Here is a 21,361-nt window from a genome sequence, read left to right on the forward strand (position 1 = left end):
GGCAAAATAAATGAGGTTAAACTTTGGCTGGACTCATGATGCATAATCTTCAAAAATTTTTGTGGTATAGGAAAGCCCCAGCAAACCTGAGATTCAAAACCAAGATCTGTGTGTCTAATAAACACAGATATTCTTCCTCAGATTGAACACTTTCGTTTTTCCCAACAGCCATTTATTTTGGCTTTGCATGTTGGAAATGCAACCTACTCTTTTTTAAAATTGTGAAGAAAAAGGTAAGTAAGAAACCGAGCCAATTAGATTACAATTTAATAAAGTACTTGGGATCTACCAACTTCATAAGGAATAACACTTGCAAAAAAAGAGAAATGTAGGTTTTGTGACATTTTGTGGCCGGCTGGGAAAGCCCAGACACCCATGAAAGCCCAGGAGTGTTATGTTGCTGTGGCTGGTAACTTCAGACACATGTGCCCCTGCCTTGTTAGCATGTAATTCTGATGGTTGTGGGAAAGAAAGTGTAGTCTGCAAGTGTCTTGTCACCTTAGTCATGAAGGGTTAACTCCTTAGAAATCTTTCTTTCCTCACTCTTGTTACATTGCTCAAACTGATGCTTAAATAAATATTCTTTATATTTTTTCTAGACGCTCGTGATGTAAAGGTTTCTTCAATGAATTCCAAACCTTTGTGCTTCTTGGACACAAGATGGGGGCTTTTTGCCTTCAAAGTAAAAATGGTTGACTCTTCCTTGATCTATCACTAAACTTTGCCAAGAAAGAGAATTTTGAGACATCTAGCAGCCCTTGAGGGTCTGCTTCACACACACCAGTGCCCAGGTTCTAAAACTGACACGAATAAGAGAGGAGCCTCACTCACTAAATAGTTGTAAGCCTGGCACCAAATTTATTATTGTACCAGACCAAGCAAGTACCAGAGAGCAGAGCAAACTGCCCCTGATCCCCAGGCAGCCCTGCTTTTCTGCTGAGGGACAAATCAAGGGGCTTTTGAAGTTTTCAACCTGTGACCTGTAGCCATAAGTTGTCTATCGGGGGGATGTGCACTGACATCAGAAATGAGCAGTGAAACACAATTCTGATATTTTATCACTGAGGGAAGTTACAGTCCCTTTGCTGCCCTCATTGGCACTTCTCCAACAGCCGAGTTCCTCCATCAGCTGCCAGTAGCAGAGATGGGGTTTTCTCCCCCATCTTTACCACATCTTCTGCTTTCCTTTGCTTCTTTAGCCATGAAGAGCACGACATGTGAGACTCACTCAGCCATTTCAGAGCCTTACCTTGCTCACCACTCACAAGGCATTGTCCTTGTCCACCCTTCTCTCTCCCAGCCAGCCCAGCTCTAGGATGTGATCCCCCCAACAACAGCCTTAGAGGCATTACAGGAACCTGCACTCCAAACAGGCTCTGGCTGCAGTTGCTCACCAAATGTAGATCTAGAGAGATTTGGTTTGAAGTTCCTCTGAAAAATCTTTAAAGATGAAGCTGAAAAATTTTTGAGTGCCCCCTTTTATTGAGAAGTTTACCTCATGCAGTTATGATATTTTAAGCTGCCTGTTGATATGACAATCAGCAAAATCACAGCAGAGTCACAAAGAATCATAGACTGGTTTGGGTTGGAAACAGTTCAAGTGAAACAGCACTCAAAAGATAAATTAATTCCACAGCAATGCACACTCTAATGACTAAATACAACCTTTATTATAGAAAAAACAGTAATAGAAAAATAAAGAGCATATCTTACTTCTCATATCAAGTTATTTTTAGCAACCATACATTATAGCAAGCTAAAAGTGATCAACCAAACCACCTTCAGACACTCCAGATGCTGATCTACATCTCCCTTCCTCTTTCAGCTGAATTAACAGCTGTTCCCTCATTTGGACTTGTCCATCAGAGAACAAAAAGGACTGAAAGAAATTAAACCTTGCTTTATAAACTCCTTCAAGATTTGGCTAAGTATGACATTGTCATGCTGATGGGATGTCCTTGTGCCTGCCTTGGGTGTGCAAGAGGCCACGGTGGATGGTGTGGGGTGGGAGCTGCGGCGGAGCACCAGGGAGCTTTTGGGATGTGGGGATGTGCTCACCTCCTAATTCCTGTGATGGCCCCACTGTCTCCTGACCAGCACATGCATGCACAGAAGTTAAGCTTTGCTGCCCTAGTGCATCATGTCATCCTCTTCAGTATCCTCTGGTTCAGGGATGGGTTGATCTGAGTCTGCAGCTGGGGGAAGAAGTGAGCTGGGGCTGCTGAGACCAGCACTGGTCATCTGGGACCCACTGCAGCTTTGTCCCCTCCCACAGCAGACAAAACTGTGCCCTTCTGCCCACAGGGTGACTATTATAGCCCACCTAGTGTACAACTAGTTTATCATAAGAGCTCTTTTCCTACTGTACTCTTTTAGGGAGTTTTTGCTCAAAATCTTTCCTCAGACAAGATATTTAAAAGAGCAGGTCTGGCAAGAGCAAGGCCCATTAGCCCTATAGAGTCTTCCCAATGGGAGGAAGACCTCAAGGCAGCTCCATTAGATAAAAAAGTACCAGCTAAACATCTACCTAAATTCTGGCAGAAAATAAATACAGGCATCAGCTTTTAAAGCTGCACATGGCAGCTCAGGGAGCAGCTGGGCTGTCTAATTCTAATTTAGCATTAAATTTGGAGAGGCAGCATTCCCTGTTCTGCTGGTGTGCTGACACACATCCCTGCTGCAGGCTGGCTGTATTTTGTGATCAGGAAGACGTGACGGGTTGCAGACTGGGCCACAGGTGGGAGAAAGGTTGCACTTAGGGGCTGGGATCTCCTGATGCAGTAAGGAATTCTCCAATGGGTCTTCTACTACTGTGAAGCACTAACTCCATTGGATTAATTTTGCTGCATGTTGGCAGCATTTCCTGGGAGCATCCTGTTGTTTCGTCGGTTTGTATCACGTGCACTTCTCCTGTGACATTTAGAGCAAGCCCAGAGTATTATTCATCTAGAAAGGGCTATGCAGCTTCATAAAAGTAGCAAACAATAGCAATAAAAAGCATAAGAACAAATCTTGTAAACCTGAATCTGAACATTGTTCAATAACACCAGGTTGATTCAGTGTAGAAATAAAAAAAGTCCGGGGAAAAACATTTATCTTGCATCACTGGTAATGCCAGAGGGTGTCACAAGATTAAACATAGAATTAGCAATCATTAGGAACAGTTTTCTCTCCTCATCCTGATATCAGATTTTAAAAGACTGAATATTAACATAAAGCGATTTTTCAGAACAGAACAAGCAAATATTCCATGTCAGCAGAAGAAACACACTACAGATCATGCAACCCAGCAATCCAAAGAACATGTGAAATACAACTTAGCTTTGAGTGGGAGAGGTTTATTGATCACTGGGCAGAACAGCTTAGGGTCAGACCATTCTGAGCTTTAAACTGAATACAGTTAAATCACTGTTTCCGTATTAAAGGTTGGAAAGTTTGGTATCCCATTGCTTGTGCTACTTTACCTTATAAACATACTCTTCTGCCCCTGTGCTCACAGCTGCTTCTGACTTCTCTCTGATGTTTCTCCAAGTGCAAAAGTGCTTCGGAATTGTCTTTCTCTTTCTCATTTATTGGTTCATTCGGATTCAACGGGAATTTTTTTGGAGACTTAATTATTTCTACAGCTACACATTATACTGATTATGGAACAGTATGACCATGTTTCCTACTTCACACAGACCAACATCTTTTAGTAATTCATGGAATGAAAATATTTCCTTTCATTCTCAATTTAAAGAAGTCAACTCACAATTGTTAAATACTAGTAAAATTTCAAAACTGTTTAAAAATACTAAAGGGAAATTAAACTGACAAGATACAATGACCAGTTTTACCCAGTGAAAATCCAGTGAGGTTGCATCGTCATTCACAACTGCTCAGGATTTGGGCCATTCTTCATTGAAAGGAAATTAGCTCATAGCATTTATATTTTGTTTAGATACAGATTAAACTAGCAATGTATTTTTGCATATGATTTCAGTCTTTACTTTGTTTAATGAGTACCATTCCACAGTCCTTTTCCAGGCCAAACTTTTATTAGTAAAATTTAAGCCCTTACCCTAACTCCTTAGGGGGAAGTGTGCTCTTATTTAATGTTATTTTCTCTTTTGCAAATAGTTTTGTATATAATTTCTTATCATTTGGACATCATTGGCTTCAGTGAGCAGATTGTATGGTGTGTGCACATGCATGTATGTGTGTGTGTGTGCACATTTGCTTTGTAAATCTCCTTTGTAAACAAGGAGCTTTTTCTTTTTACAACAAAGAACATGAGCTGGACTTAATCTCAAAAGCAATTACTACTCTCATGCCTTCATCATCGGTTTAGCAGGAAATAAACTGCAGAGTGTATCAATTAATGTGCTTTAAAGCAACTCCAAATTATTTCCACATGAAAATCCAGCATGCTGGATAACATTCGCTTTTGGACAGAGAGTTTGTCCAAGGGCTGTGCAAGCTTTTAGTTCTTAGAGAAGCCTTGAACATACAGTGTCAGTGGATTTCCATTTCTCAGGGACCTCGGGCAGATCTGCCACAATGGTGGTCACTGAATCCCAGGCATTTCCAATGAGTGTGGCATCTTCCCAGAATCAGAGATCCCAGTGCTGCCATCTCAGTAGAGGGGCAGTTACTGGGCTCAGTGGTGGTCACTGTAACAGGTCCATGTCTGAACAGGACATGGGTGGTTCGTGAGCTCTCACAAGACTGTGACATATTCAGCTCCAGAGTAAGAGTCACATATTACCACTGTGTCTTTGCAAAGGGCTTAATAGGAAAAAACCCAAGCACTTAGGAAGTGTAACTCTGTTGTAGGACTGCTGAGAACTTGCTTGTGAATGGAGTCACACTGACACTTACCCTGAGATTTTGGCACACATGTTCCCACAAGGCTTTCACTGAGCTTTAATTTAACAGGGTTGTCTGTAGCTCTGGATCTCTGCTTTATTCATTTGAAAGTCATATCACCAGACTTACATATTTTAATAAATCTAAATATTATAATTAACAAACCTGATGGATTTTCTTGGGGATACCAATACTGCTTTAAGCTATTTCTAGGAATCTGACTTAGGTGGTCTGAATTATCTCCTTTGTTGATAACACAGAGAATTTAGGCTCCTCATTTTGGTCATCTGGGCTACATCTAAATTAGATGCTAAGAATAGCCTAAAGTAGAGGATATGAGTTGTCTCCTTCCTGCCCTAAAGAAACTACTTGCAGAAATATTCATTAGATTTAAACACATGGTGTCATCTCACTTAAAAATGTGGCTTCAGGGCAGTGAGATTGCCAGGCAGAAGCTAAAACTCCCGTGACTTCTCTGCTTGCTACACCCATTTGGAAGTACAAGGGCACCTCAGATGCGTTCGTATCCTCTATGTGGCTTCCTCCGGGAAATCAGGAAAGTAACAAACACGATGACAAACAGCCCCAGGATACTCAGGCCCACTGCGATGGGAGCTGCTTTGCTGCTTCTGTCAGGAAAACATTCTTCTTCTGAAAGGAAAAGATCAGAGATTGTGTTATAGCAGAACACTGTGCCCTGAGACTACACATCTATATTTCAGAAAAGTTAGCAAATACAAGACAGATGTTCTCAAAACGTTGTTTTCTTTTGGTTTTTTCTTTCTTTTTCTGAGCTATATTTTATACATTTTTATCTGTGGTGAACCTTATCTCAAGAAAACCATCCTTGCCCCTTTCACAGTAGTTGCATGCTTCACTAGAGAGTGACTCTACTCCCTCATGTCTGTGGGAATTGTTTTGCCACTCAGTGCACACACACACACAGCAGGAGCTTTCTTGCTGGTAGTAGATGGGGAGCATCACACTACAAAATGCCAGTCTAAAAATAAAGAGCAAGACACATCCTGCATGGTCAAAAACTGCTCCTCATCTAATCTGCCCAGTAAAAAGGATCAGGCCAGAGAAGGGAGCCCAAAGTCCAGCACATCACTAGCACAGCAAGGATCCTCATTAAGTCAGTGTTTCCTAAGAAAAATCAAATTCTTATTATTCTCCCAGTTAATTCAGGATATTTGTGAATCATAGTGTCTGACTCAGGGCATCGTGGTCAGATAAACCCTTCAGTATATCCCAGCTGAGCAGTGAATCCAGTTTATAGACTGGGTATGAGGGAGATCCAACTCCCTCTGCCCTTCTCACTCCCTGTGACTATTCCAAGGCAGGTTTTGACAGCACTCTCAGATAAAAGCCCCTATTGTTATTCCAGTGACTATGCTGGCACAGATTGTAGCTTGGCTTGGGCTTCTCCACTATGGGAATCTTTACAGTGACAGTGGGCAGTTTGCCCAGGGAGCATGTGGAGTACATGACATCATGTCACAGCTCCAGAGCCTCCACATGGCTCTTCCCAAAAGCTGATCCACTTCTTCTCTAATCCAGATGGTGATGCCACAAAGTCAAAGGCATCAACACTGTACTAGATGTTGCCTTTTAAAAGCTTTGTCTGGTTAATGTAACCTGTTGTTAAATGAGATTAAAAATATTTGCATTTAAGTATTGTAAAAGCCAGAGATGTTTGAATTGGCCATTTTTCTTTGATGAAACCTTGGGCTATGAACTCTAGGAATTGTTTCTGATATAATGAAATATAGTTCAGAAGGCACTTCTAAACTTTCCAGACTCTAACAGGCCAAGCTATTGATGTAACACTGCTGCAGTCTGTACAAAATTGTAAGGAACTTGAAACCAGTGACCATTAATGTTTTCTTTTTCTTCCCCTTTTAAAGATAAGCACATCAGGAGCAGCAGAAATGAAACTATGAGTCTTGAGACACCCAAGGGAGGTGGCTGGTGATGTATTTAGAGCCATTCTTTCAGTGGGGATTTTGTCTATCAAAATCTGCATACACAGCCAAGGTATATAACAGTTTCATGACTATTTCACAGCCACTGGGGAATTATTTCAGAAGTGAGAACTGATTGCTCAGCTCTCTGATTAGGAGCAAAACTAATTTAAATTTATATATGGTATTCATTAGCAGAGATTAGCCCGATCTTGGAGACAGAGAGAGAACATCTTTCTCAACTCAGTCTCTGCTAGAGGTGAGGCCATACCAAATCCCATAACTGAAATCACTCATTGTACAAAGCTGAATGGGAGTGTAGAGACCAGATGGGATATCATGAGTTGTTCCAGCTCAGTGTTATCCCATGAAAAGATTCTTCACAAGAATGAGAACATAAATTGGGTTCTCAGTGTGGTTTTTAAAAGGTCTGTATATTAAAAAAGCCCCAAGTGTCATTTCCCATTATATTCCTTTTAGAATGAGAAAAGCAGCCAAAATGGTGACCTAACAGAAGAAGAATTGGTCAAACACAGCCAAAGTGAGTCAAAAGACAGATCTAAAGGAAAAAGAATACAGGGGCAATATTTTGTAAGCATGCAGAGAGGCAACACTGTCAGAAAAGGGAGTGTTTTTTTAGTGCATCTGAAGGGCTGGAGAGCTAATCAACCCCTCTGTTCACCTGAGTTCTTGAATGGAAATACCCTGAGAGGAAGTGACAAAAATGAGAAGATGTACAGTTTGAAAGAGACAACAAGGTTCCACCTCGTCCACCTCTCTGATCTGTCTTTTACTAAGAGACCTGGTTGTCTCTTTGTGGTGCTTCTCCAAGAAAAGACAAAGTGCAGAGATGAGCATCACATTTAATTCTGACTCTCTGAGTGTGCTAATTGTGATCCTCCTCAGGAGCACATTTTGTCACGTCTAGACACAGCTGCTCTGAAAGTATCATCCTGCATTCACAAATATCCCTTATTAGTTGGCAGTTCTGCTGCTGCAGCTGTGAGACAACCTGAGTGTCAGAAGCTTTTAAAAATAGCTAAAATATGACTATATTGAGAACAGTGACCTGGGACTGAACTGTAAAGTTGGGGTTTTGGCAGTGCACTGGTGGTGAACACCTCTGCTTGCTCTGGGAGAAAATGGGTGAAGAATAAAATTCTGGCTGTAGAGCTGAACATTTTTCATGAGAAGGTGAAACAGAAGGTACTGAATGCAGGAGGGAAAGATACTTTTCTATCCTCCATAGGTATTAGCACTGTGTTGGAGGTGACTCAGAAAAGGTTGAGAATACAGCAGCAGACAGGTTACATTATGTGGGAACAAATACAAAACTGTGACTGTGCTGTAGCAGGATCACCCCCTGTGTATGGGTATAATTTAGCAGATATATCTATCAGGCTACCAGAGTGCTGACATGTAGATCTTGGAAGGTGGAAAGGTGTCCTTCTACTTACCTTTTCCAAACTGGTTACCAACAATATCAAACGCCTGCAGCTGCATATGAACAAAGAGGATCTGGAAGTTCTTCTCCAAGGTGAAGGTTTGCCTGCTGGCACACTTAAAGGAATTCCCCAGCTTTGTTGTAAACAGCTTCTCATTTAGGGCTGCATAGTAAAACATACCTGGAGGCCAGAAAGAGGCAAATGAGAATTCAACTCACTGTGTTGGAAGCAACAGAGATAAAATGAAGGATCCCCAGTTGCTTTGTCAGAGCAGGAGTCACTGATGTGACTAAAGCATGGATATTTTCCCCATAAAGTATGATTTATATTTTTTCAAGTTTAAATGAGTGCTTTAAGTATCAATGGGTGACTCAGCTGAGGCTGGGTCTAAAAAAGTGACTAAAATTTCAGGTGCTCCTCCAAATCATATTTTAACAACTTGAGTCTGCAAAGGGGTTAGAATTCTCTCAGGAGCATGCAACTATCTTAAGTCTCCAGCATAGTTATTTCCAGACAAAAAAGAGATACCATCTCTAGCATGGGAATTTGACATAACTAGTCTGTATTACTTTATGTATTAAATATGTTTTTAAATATATTTCAGTGTCACAGTACTTTATGAAAAATATGGCCCAAGGTCCAAGCATGAAAAGGTTTTGTGACCTGCTTATATTCTTTATGCACATCCTCCTTTGGAAGCAGATAGGCCAGTTTAAGACAAAATCATCCATATCACCATCTCTGCTTCAGCGTATCTCAACCACATCTTGCCAGCACATCATGTGCAGCATCCTTTTGGTCCTCTTCAGTCAAAATCAGTACACCAGTGTCTGCTGGTACAGTTAATTGAGTCATTTTTATATTAAAAAAGTTAGGGACTTGCTCACTGCAAAAATACTACTGGTGGACTGTGAAATGGCAGCATTTGGCAGAGAGGCAGTGACAGACATCCAGGGAGAGCAGTGTCTCTTGTCAGCACCACTTTGGGGGACACAAAGTATAGCTGAGGATTTTAAAACGTGATTAAATTGATCAGTTTATATTTGCTGCAATTTGCACTTAGCAATGCACAGGAAAATGATGGTCATTTAGACTGAGAATATTCCTTGGAGACATCCTCTGGATCAGCTTTTCTTTTACTTTCATTCCTATAGATCAGAACAGACTCCACTTGAGTTAATAAAATGCTCATCAGTGAGAATGAAAATAGGCATTGAGCTCAGTGTTACTGGGACACACCTGGTCGAGCTCCTGATTTGTTTTTCTTCCTTCAGGGACAAAAAGTCAATTCGATACTAATGAGTAACAGAGAAGCAACATAATAGAGTCATTATAGATTTGATATATTGGGAAGAATTTGTGCAAAATTAATGTCAGAGAAAATGTGAAGTGATGGCTCAGAATTTTTCTCTCTACCTTAAATGATGTTCCCTTAGCATTTCTTGGGATGTAGCACCTGAGGCAGCTCCTGACCACCCAAATGAAAATCCAATTGCCTGAGAAGAGCACAGACAGAGTCTAGTATTTCAGAATGGTTTGAAGAACTTCGGCCTGGGTTCAGTTCTTATTTTTGCAAAGCCAAAATGTCAAATGTGCCTCCTCTCCATATTGGCCTATCTGAAATCTGTATCAAACTCTTCATTTCTGTGATCCAGGTACTGTATTCATTCACTTTGCTGATTAGATTGGAAAGACATGCATCTGAACTGAAGTCAAAGCACTGTTTTGTGTTTGCAGATAAAAATTCTGAGGACTGTTTTGTATCTTAAATTTAGGTTTGAAGTAATCTCTATTCTGAAAGAGATAGGGCAGGGAAAGTTTTTGAGGTCAAAAGGAAAATGTAACAATACTGATGTAACTGCAGCCTGGTCCCTTCTCTTCCATTTTCATACCATAAGGTTTAGATGAATGGCACGTTGAAAGCCAGATAAAACACCTATTTGCAAAAGAAAGTGTTTTAAAAATGTGAAAGCTTATCCCACATTCAGTACAGTTTGATATGAAATTAAGACAGTGTAAAATCACTGACCTTCAGAAGATAACTGTATTCTGCTCTCAATGTTGCTGACAAAGTAACTTGGAGCTTGCTGCAAAAGAAGATATATCTTTATTAATAATGCATACTCATATTTGCAGGGAAAAAAGTACAGTTCACCACAGAAAAATGGTCACAATTTCCCAAAGAAGCACATTTCAAAGTATCACCTTCAAGACCCAAAACCCAGCTCTTCTGGATGTATTTTTCTTTTCCAAATCCCAGCTACATCACCAGTTCTGCTCAGTTCACTGACACAGGACCATGCAGGTGTCATTTTAAACTAACTGCTCAAACTGGACATTTGTGAGATACTTGTGATAACCAAAAGTAGGAAGAAGTTCAATAAATAGTGTACATTGCAAATTAACAGGCATGACATAAGTCCATTTTACTTCTATTCACTTTCATGCTGAGCCCCTACAGTGCTCTCCTGAGTAATCCTGCACTGAATCCAGCAGTGCTGCCCTGCAGTCTCCCTGCCTGTGGGACCCATCCCACACCTTCAAGAAGTTCTGGGGATCCTTGGAGCCACCGTGTTTTTAAGCACAGATGTCCTTCCTGTGAGTTCACTGCACAGAGCAGCAGCACTTCTGTGGCCATCACTGGTTTGAGCTGGGAGAGGTCAACAACAAGCTGAGAGCCAGGAGCTCGTTTCATGCTTGTACCACTCATTTCCTACTTTGTCTGCCAACCATGGTCTCTACAAACCAGAAAACAACAACCTGGATGTGTAGGGGAGAAATAACTGTTCTTTCCACCCTGCTGACAGTGTTGGTTCTGGCTGGCTTGTTTTCATATGCCTGCAGACTGCTGACATGGAAAGCACCTGGTACAACACAGAGCAAAATTTCCAGCCAGGTGTCCTGCCTGCTTGTGCCCTGAAACCGTGGTGCAGCCTGAATACTGGCCTGCCTTGGTCTATGACAAAGTGAGAGCCAGCCCTGGGAGCTTCTCTCTGGTAGCAGTGTTGGAACATAATGTGAGTTTATATGTAGCAGCCCTACTGCTCAGCTGAATTCAGCTGTGAGCACACAGGGACTGGTGAGTGCAGCTGGTGCATAAATGGCAGCAGACTTAAATGTCTCCTGTGCATCCAGTTTAAAAACTGTAGGATGGAGTAGGAAAATTTAAGAAAGAAATACACCAGAGAAGAGGTTCTCAGCATTATTCCAACTTCAAGACACAAATAGGTTAAATATGACCATTTTTGGGAGGTAGCACTATGTTCTGTTTAGCCACAGTTAAAAACTTTGCTTGGGGAAAACACCTGCTCCTACTTCACTTCTTGTGGGTGGGTTACACAACTTTTTTATTTCAGGCTCTCCTGGAGGTCCTGGCAGTGGTGAGCACTGAACCAGCCACTCTCCTCTGCCACCCCTGACCCAGCTCCTCTCACATGGGGACAGACAAAAGTGCCACTGCTGCAGCACTCCTGGTTCAAAGCACTGAGGGAGGCTGTGGGGGCCAAACATAAAAACCAGCAGCAGCATAGTTTCTTATTAACCCGAATTTCAAAGCAGTCCAAGCCGAGCCCTGCTGTGCTCTTGAGGCTTATCTTTAAGTGAAGGGCAGGTTGTCTAATCCTGTGCCAAACCCACCCTTTTCAGGGCAAGACAGGTCAAGCACCTCCTAAAGGTTACATGATTCTCCTTAGCACTGCTGCAAGCTGGGGCTTTCATGGGTACTTGAATCCCCAGCCTTTCTCTAAGGATTCTTGGAACACCAAAATGCTCCCCTTGATGCAGGAAGCACACATTTAAAGCAAATACTCATGGTCTGAACCGAGCCTTTGTTTAAAAACAGCTCCTTCATTTTTTACCTCACTTTTCCTCTGTAGCTTTTAGAAAACTTTTTGCCATAAACTAAAATTAAGAGGATTATTAATTGAAATATTGTCTCTGTTCAAGAATTAACGACTCACATGTGGTATAATTTGCTGTTCCCTCTTGACTGTCTATGAAAATTACTAAGCATTTGTACTTTTCTTAATTATCTCTAATTTGAGCTTGGAGCCAGGCTGTAAGATTGACACTTTGGCTTGATTAATTGAAAGGCTTGGATCAGCAGTGATGGCCAGATGCAGCTCTGGAGCTCCAGGACATGGCCTTGATGCACATTACACTCATCAGAATTTGATGGGATCCAACCCTGTATTCCTCCCTGCCCATTAATCACTTTATACACAATATTAACTTCTGTCTTTAGCCCTGCTGGCATCACCACCCAGCCCTTACAGCCTCCAAAAAATGTGTGAATTCCTGAGGAAGCAAGAGGATGGCTGCACTCAGGGATTTTCTCCTGTGGCTATAACAGCTGTGGCACTCTTGGTATCTTGTGTTAAAGCCTCACCCACATGCAACGTGGTCCCAGTGGGACCATGGTATCAACAGACACAATGTCAAAAGGAAAGCTCATTTTCCCACTGTGCAAGCAGGACCTCCCATCTTGTCCAAGTTTCTGTGCCTATTTGGAGGTCTCCCAGGTGTGGTGCATTTCAAATTGCATACTTACAATTTTGTTGTTGGAGTTCACTTGTTTGGAATTTTCCACTCAGAAATTACATGAAATGAGGCTCCTTCAGCTGTGGATGTGTCGTGGCTCCTGGGCACTTCAAACTGCACAGGCTGTCCTTTAAATTTAACAACCCCAGCTGGCTTTTATGGGAAGCAAATGACTAAGAGCAGCTTGAGAGTGAGTCAGAGCTCCCGGCACACACACCTTGTTCCTGCACAGGGACTCCAGTCCCAAACCCTTTCCCTCTGTACCACTCCAATGCAAACAGCAGACCTGACACTTAACTGTGTAAAAAAGAGACTCAGATTTTGCTTGAGGCTATTTGTAGACTTTGTGTTGCTTGATGGGGAGCTTTAACACTGCTCTCTAGCACTTTCTGTCCAAGGATGGCAAGGCACCATGCTTACCCTTCACTGCAGGTATGAACCTTTCCAAACTTAAAGTTCAAACAAACAAGACCTGCTTTGAGCAGGATGTTGGACCAGGTGGTCTCCAAAGGCCTTTTTTAACCTGAACTAATCTGTGGTTCTACCCCTTTAGTAAGGACAGGAGTAATAGTGCCTTATATACAGGTGGAAAACAAGCATGGAGAGAGATGAAATGGGTCAAAGGGAATCTAAGTTTTAGCTTCCCTCTACATGCAACAATTACCTTTACAAAGGTGAAGTTCACAAATCCTCCACTGAAAGTTAAGTTCAGCTGAGACTGCACCATCCCACAGCTTCCAGATGTCTGTGTCGCATTGGGGTTGACAATCACAGACTCCATCTGCTCCTGTAGAGAGAAGAGACATTGCAGGGCTGCTGATGGAGAGAAGGGGAACTTCATAGGAACACACAGAGATTTATATCTGCTTTGTTTTTTCCCCCCCAGACAGGCTCTGTGTGGCTGAATGGACAGGCCAGTGATGGTGGCAGCTGAATTGCTGCCTGCCGGGGTCATTCCCCACTCGTAAACCAGCACTGGTGGTTGTCTGACACATGAGCTGTGAAAATATGAAAATATTTGGTTTCTGTTCATCCAGTGGACTGATACGATTCAGAGCAGTGTCAGATGAGTACAAATGGTAATTTATAAGGAGGGAGCAGTGGAAACTTGTGCCTGAAGGCAGAGGAAAGATGAAGACAGAAGGGGTTAGTTTGGCTTCATGCTTTGCTCCACATATCACCCCGACCTCCTCATTAGGTCCTGCACATCATCTTTAGCATCTAACAACCCATACTGCAGTCTGAAAGGAGAGCTCTGCAGCCCTGAATGGAGCTTTGCTCTTTCAGTCTCATCTCAAACACACCTTATGTTATTATAAACATGTCACTGTGGTCTGCTGAGATTAGGAATCATGCTCCCTACCTGGCTTCTGCCAGGATGAGGGATGAAAATTACTTTTACTGACATTAGATACTCATCTCACCTTAGAAATATCCGGACTCCAAACGAGAATATTTGGATTTGTAATGGGGATGGCTCAAGAGCCATATGAACTCCAGAGCCTGAGGATGTAACCCCACATATTGTATTAATGGAGGCTACAAAACCACAAGTCTGAGGGACATAATCACCATTTCAGGTTGTATGACACCTTTTGCTGAATCATTCTCAGTGCATCATTTCTAGGAGAGGGTACCAGCTCCCCAGGACCCAGAAGTTTGTGTGTTCCTAAAATCTCAATGCATCAGCATGAAGACAACCCAATTCTGATTCCCAGTCTGTGAACTGGCAATTTCTTGCTTTCATTATAACTCACAATGTCAAGCCCTTCACTAAAGTCAGTTCAGATTTTAACTAGCCTCCTATTCTAAGAAACACAAATAATGTTTCAGGCTGATCTACTGCTCTAGTATTGGTTCCACATCACTGAAATCAGAAAGCACATGTATGTCCCCCTGGCATCATCATACAAAAGAAATTTCAGCAGCTGAGATGCTGTGGCACATGAAGGGCTTTACTTGCAGCAAGCCACTTATTTTAATCATAGAACTAACTTCTGAAAATGCCTTGGAAAGAAGAATAAATTCCAGCTAATGAAGAAACAGTCATTACAAAGCTCAGCTCCCATCTCACCTTTTGTGTATTTTGACCCATCAGTTGCAGACCCATGACTGCTTTGATGCAGGTCCTGTTCCCACTGGAAATGGTGTATGTGCCAGTGGGGATGGGAGAAGGCCGTGGGGCAGGAGTGGGTCTCACTGTCACCACAGTAGATGGGATGGCTGTTTGTGTCCCTGGACGGGCGGTTGTTGTGCTGGTCATGGCTGTGGCTGTTGAGTTTCTGGTCGCTGTTGTTTGTTTTCCTGACTGTGTGGTGGCTTTGGCCGTCTGCATGGTGGCTGTAGAGGTGGTGGCAGCAGCTGTCACTTGAGTATTTGCTGTTGTGTGGTTTAGGGATGCGTTGGTGGCTGTCATTGCTGTGCTCACGTGTGTGGAGGACACAGAAGGGGTGGTTGTGTTCTTCCCTGCAGGTGTGACCCTGTGCATGGGCTGGGTTGTGGCCTGGCCAGCTGCACTGGTGTTGTCTGCTGGTGTCATGGTGGTGATGGGTGTTCCAGCTCCTGCCTGGGCTGTCGTGTGCTGGCCTAGAGCTGCTGTTTCCTGGTGCTGCTCTGTTGTCTGCACAGTTGTTCTGTGGCTCGTGGGTGTTGTTTCAAGAGAGACTGTGCTGTTAAAGTGAACTGTGGTGCTTTGATGGGGTGAGGAATGATAAAGGGAAAGTGGCTGAGCAGAAGTAGCCATATGGTGTAAGGACATGGTTTCTGGAGACAGTTCAACCCTCGAGGCCACTTCAGCAAGGCAGGAGGAAAATGCTGCAAAGAAACTAAAGTCAGTAGTCTGGAAACCTTTACCTTTAACACTTCTGTTGATCCCCACAACAAAACTGCACTGTTTTGTTATCAAATGGGTGTTGTGACATGATTTTATTCTTCATTTGGCTCCAGTCATGACAAGAGAGTGAAGGCAGACAGCCTGTAAGACTATCCATAACTTGTCACCACTCCCCCAAGTTTCACACCTCTGAATATACCCATTGCAGTGGCAGCACATTGGCTCCCAGCTCTCCACACACTGAAGAAGCCAGAGGACACCAGAGGTGTGAGCAGACCGTGCACAATCCTCAGGCAGCACAAGAGTTCCCTGCAGGCAGTAGTACAGCAGGATTCACTGGAAGTAAATTATTGAGGTCTAAGGAAGATGAAGAGGGTGTAACAGGCAAAGGGGCTGTTGGTTACTTACCAACAAAGTAAAGGGAGAGGGAACGTGTGTGTGAAGGCAGAGCAATGGTCTTAAAGTGATTCCCAATAGTCTGGGAAACCAGTCTGGGACACAGGGAAATTCCAGATATTTATTTATGGTTTTGTTGTAGCCATGTCAGCTTGAACCCTGAAGCCCTTCCTCCTGGAAGAACCCACAGTAACACCATCCCTCTTAGTGATGGGCTTTCAGCAATGAGGAACAATTTCAGGGTACAGCATCCAGGGGCATTTTGGACCACACTAGAAAATAGTCACAGCACTAAAATTACACTTCCATCTAATAACATTTATAGAAAAATGTCCCTTGCTGAAGTGAAAAAAAAAAAAAAATCTGGTTCCTAAATATAAATAAGGAAGTGAACAAAAAATGGGAAAGTACATTGTAGAATAGAAGAATGTCACAACTCTTCTGCTTGAATCTTTGATTGTGAGCATGCAACAAGACTCTGGAAAGGCAAGGTCAAGCTAAAAGAAAACATAACTCAATGACATGTTCCTTGATGTGCATGGAGCTTCAGCTGTTGTTAAATGCTTTACTGCCTAAATTAGCTGGAGGACAGAGATGCATTCTAGTTTGGAGACCGAAGGGACCCAGAAGTCCAAGACAGGCCATATTCCTGGCAGTACAGCTCCACAGGATGCCACAGCATGTTGTCTGAGTTTATTGTACACTGGTTCTTTCAAAGAAACTTCTCATGAACTTCAAAGAAACTTCTCATGAACTGGTGTCAAAGTTTGTGGCAGGCAGGTTGCTGAGATTTGGCTTTTGAAATAGGTTAAGGCCAAAAGCACATTTGGAGTGAAAATTGCTGAAATCTCAAAGGTTCTTCCTTTTATTTATTTTCATTCATCATGAAGAACAGAGGTCTTCAATAATAGGTGAATTCACAAAATCTCACCATTTTAGGAGAGATATAAACTAAATAAGAATAATAAACCCTATTGGGTTTTGAATCGAATTTAAGACAAAAATCAAAGAAACAAGAGCAGATGTATAGGTCTTAACCCACACTACAATTTTCCCTTAAAAATGACTATGACTGAGAAGAGCAGAAGTGCATATACTCATATTCCTAAAACTTGTGCTGTACAGGATACACTTGACTGTGAGTGTAGCTTGTTACTATCAAAGAATGCAATTTGAGACAGTTGAAAAACCTCAAAAAATATTGTGATTTTTATCAAAATGAACATAAAAATGCGTAATAATTATGATACTTTAGTTCATTTTCTCACTTTCCTCTAGACTTTACCACAGAGCTGAAAAGCAGATAACTGATTTCCTCTGTGTGCCAGTGGAAAGTCAGAGCAGTTGCCATAAACCAACTCTGGGTAGGTGCATCTGAGTGTATCAGCATGATAAAAACAAGAAAGAAGAAGTTGCAATTTTCACTCTTTCTTCCCCATAAGACTGTGAAACAACCCATATTTAAATTTACACAAGTCTTAAATAAAGTCAGTACTTATTAGTTGTTAGTTCATAGGTTGGTTTTGATTACTGACCAGATAACACTTTACAGATGTGGAGAGAAATATTATTTAACTGACATTGGAATACCACCCATAGCTTTTAAATGAAACTTTGTTATCCCCAAAAGGTAATTTCAACCAAACAATTTTTCATTATTCAGCCTGACAGGGTCACTGAGGGGTAAAGCCAGAAATGTCTTTGGGGTGGCCCGTGGCTCTTGCTCAGTGGGTGACCTACCAGACCACTCCTCCGGGCTCTCCCAAGTATTTTGGAGTTTCTGTCAGTGCATGGCCATGCTGCTAAACCCCTTGGCTTGGACTGTCTTCTCAGAAGGCATTTGGCCATGGGAGCTCCCAGGGATGGGTAAGGATTGCTCTCCGTTTGCACCTCATGGTCTTGGCTCTTTTCTGGTGGCTGTTGGAGGTAGGTCAGTAGCTCTGCTGTGTGAGGGGGAGGTGGGCACATGGGGTCCTTGACCTGCCCTCCAGCTAAGGCCAGGAAGGCTTCCCTGTGTGTCCCTCAGCACTGCCACGTTCCTCTTGGGGAGCTTGCACAGCTCGGCAAAGGAGCCGCCTGCAGAGCTCTCACCACCACAGCCTCTCCCATGGCTCTGCCACAAAATGGGAACAGAACAAATGCTGCAGAACAACAAGAAATGGCAGCTCTGCACCCCACCTGCCCCCCTGCTAGTCTTCTTTTTTTTTCCTCCCATGAAGCCAACTCAAAACTTCATACAAGCAACATTTTGAGGGCTGCAAGAGTCCAGGGGTGTATCTTCCTAAAGAAAGCAGCTGCAATCCCTCATCTTACTTCAGCATCAAAGCTGTATGTCACACATGCTGAGGGCTGTGTTTGAGTCCAGGCAGCCTCCATGCAAAGCTCCTGAACAAAACTCTCAGAAACCGATCAGGGCAGGTCTCAGAAATTCACTGTTCCCAGTCTGAGCCTGGAGATCCCATTTTCATGCTTTGGTGACACGTTTCAGTCATAAGGAATGTCACCACTCTGCTCCCAGGCATTATGGTTGGAAGGGCAGTGCTCAATGATTTGGCTGTGACATTTCTCAGCTTGCCATCTTGCAACAGGGTGGGTGATAGAAACTCTTACTGAGGATTTTTTCCCCTTTTCATCTAACCACACTCATGCTGTTCAGCTGCCCAGTGGGTTTGTTCCGCTTTCTGCTGCCAGAAGAAATGCTCATGTTTAGCTGACTGATTCCATGTGGACACAAAACCTGACCCAGCTCCTGTAATCACTGAAAACACTTTCACTGTCTCTGGCTGCTTTGGTTTGCTTTGAGGAATTGGAAAAGCACCAAAATTTTCTGAGAGGTTTCAGTACTGTCATAGCTTCCCACCCATCTGACCTTTATTCCTTAAACTCTAATTGTGTTTAATTCCCTGTCTGCACAGGAAGACTTGGCTTTGGGACTTTAATAAAACATCACAACAAATCATTAAAGGAAAGATCAAAAATGGATAAGGAGTTGAGGAAACAAGTTCTTTCTGGTCAAAAGTGGTTGCTGACCACTGAGTTATTAGTGTTACTTCTCAGTCTGATCTTGCCCTCCTTTCATATGTATGTTTTGGGGCTACTTCAGCAGACTCTGGCTATGAAGCAGGCATGGGAATGCAGAGAGATACAGCAAGAGCTGCTCATGGTCAAGTCCCTGGGCAGTTTCCCCGTTCGTGCACTGGGAGGAGGACGGGGATTGTTACTGGTGTGATCCCTGTGTGCCGACGGCAAAACCCACACAGAAGTGCAGTGTCCCAACAGTGAGCTCAAACCCCCTCAGCCATTACACAGATTAAATCACGCTCTGTCCTTCTTCACGGGGCAAATTTTGTACTACTGCAGGCGTTGAGGGGTGACTTCAAGCACTGGGAGATGTCTTTGATCTGGCTGGCTCCACAGATTTTCACAGAGCAGCATTAAGGGTCAAACAGTGACTGATGTGGTTTGTCATTAAGTTAAACCCCAGCCTGTGGGCTCTCCAAGCCCCCTGCCTCACTCCTGCTTTCCTGATCCTGCTTCTGCATCTTGCAATGCAAATGAATTAATGACTAGAGCAATGCTTCCTAAGTTTTTTCTTTCCTGCTTGTCTCACTCAAGATTTTCAGTCAGTTCTGCTGGTCTGGAAACTATTTTTAATTAAGAAAAGCAAGGCCAAAAAAGTCTGCTTCTCACACTACTTTAAGCTGACTCCTTCACAGAGAGTTTATGTCACCACAGAGTGCAAGGAAAAATACAGAGGAAAACATCCAACTAAATCTATACCAGCTGCAATTCACTGTAGTTATGGTTATTTCTTAGCAGTGAGACTTCACTAAAAGCACCCTTAGTGCTAGCAACAAAACTGTTCAAAGTTTTCAGTCTTTTAGGTGCTATCCTGACTGCCAGGAAACCAAACTGGCATAATCTGTCTGATTTCTCAGATGGAAATGGAGATGTTACTCACCACAGCCGAAGGTCAGCAGGATGAGCTGCCGTACACTCCTCCCCATGGCCAGCACGGCTGCAGGTGGGAGAGATGCTGCTTCTCACCGTGGAGCAGGTGGAGAGAAAAATCAAGATTTCCTGGGGACTGAAAAGTTTCGCTTGATGCAGGGAGTGCTCGGTCACATGGCTGGGAAGGAGGTGGAGAGGGAGGGGAAGGCCAGTGCTTCTTGTCTGTAAACTACCACAGAAGGAAATAAATGATGGTTAGGAAAGAAAGCGAAAACAGAAGTGAGTGCTGGGCTGGCTGGGGGGGATACAGGCTCACACTCTGCAGCTGAGACGTGAGGCTCTGCAAGGCCAGGTCAAAAGATCCCTCCAGTTCTGATAACCTGGTGCAGACTGCACCAGCAGAGGGTCACAGCTTGTAAATCAGTACCTCCCCTGTACTCTTTAAAAAAGTATTTTTCTTTAGGGCCACACTCCTTTTACGTTAAGGCACAGAAGGGAGAGGTGTGACCTCAAGCCGTCTCCACAGAGCACCTGCTAAGAGCGAGACAGGGCAGAGCAGAGCCCCAGATGGGCTCTTGTCTCAGGTGGGGACCGTCAGCAGCCTTTGCTGGCTCCAAGGCCTGGGCTCGTGGAAGGTGGATCAGCTGGGCTCACCCTTAGTGATGTATCCAAACACACTCCTCAGCAAATGGCAACACCTCACCTCTGTCCCACGAAGTGCCTCCTGCAGACCACGCCAGGCTGGGGCAGGAGCTGCACGGGCAGGTCCCGGCCTGCCGAGCCGCACACCAGGGATCTGCAACAGGAGAGCTGCATTCCCAGCCCTGGGCTCCTGCCATGGGGACTGCTGGGTGGGGGGGACAAAGGCATCTGCTGTGCTCCTAATTTCTCTTTTTCTTGTACCAATACTGCACTGCAATAGCATGATAGGGTCAATGACTTGAAAATTCAAGTGAGGTGAAGTTTGCTTCCAGAAATCTGGAAGCTGGCTGAAATTAGTCCCAGTTTATTTTGCTCAATTTGCATTCTTCTTTTTGCCCTTCTGCATGATCCACAGCATGTGTTTGGGTCAATTACTGCTCCCTAATAAACACTGGTAGCCAAAGGTATGCAGATATCTCGGGGGTAACTATAATAAAGCCATCCTACAACTTCCTCTGAGCTATGTAAACTTACCCAAAAAGTCCTAGGGATTCAGGAACATGACTGAAGGAGATGGGTAAAGGGGAAAAAAAACAAAGACTGTGCCTTTTGTGACGTGTGTTGGGCAAATTAAAGTTATAGTGAACAGGTATGAGGATTTTTTCAGCTGTGATGGTGTGCCTTTACTAATATGCATTTATTTTGAATAGGAAAAACCTCATTTGATTTGTTGCTTCATATAG

At 43.2% G+C, this 21,361-nt stretch overlaps 2 protein-coding genes across 2 annotated transcripts in view; both read right to left on the reverse strand.

Annotated features, from left to right (window-relative positions):
- MCF2L2 (MCF.2 cell line derived transforming sequence-like 2) overlaps positions 1-21,361 on the reverse strand; it is a 218,431-nt gene that overhangs the window by 30,835 nt on the left and 166,235 nt on the right. The gene's annotated exons all lie outside the window — the stretch shown is intronic.
- Positions 1,647-21,248, reverse strand: LAMP3 (lysosomal associated membrane protein 3). The gene is made up of 6 exons (XM_051781509.1): positions 19,987-21,248; positions 14,871-15,610; positions 13,461-13,583; positions 10,287-10,344; positions 8,270-8,437; positions 1,647-5,499 (listed from the first exon to the last, which is right to left on the reverse strand). The coding sequence occupies exons 1-6, from the start codon at positions 20,030-20,032 to the stop codon at positions 5,360-5,362; spliced, it is 1,275 nt and encodes a 424-aa protein (XP_051637469.1). The 5' UTR covers positions 20,033-21,248; the 3' UTR covers positions 1,647-5,359.

Source organism: Manacus candei, unplaced genomic scaffold (assembly GCF_025592945.1).
Source record: "Manacus candei isolate 608988 ecotype Guabito, Panama unplaced genomic scaffold, ASM2559294v1 h1tg000015l, whole genome shotgun sequence".
NCBI classification, from domain to species: Eukaryota; Metazoa; Chordata; class Aves; order Passeriformes; family Pipridae; genus Manacus; species Manacus candei.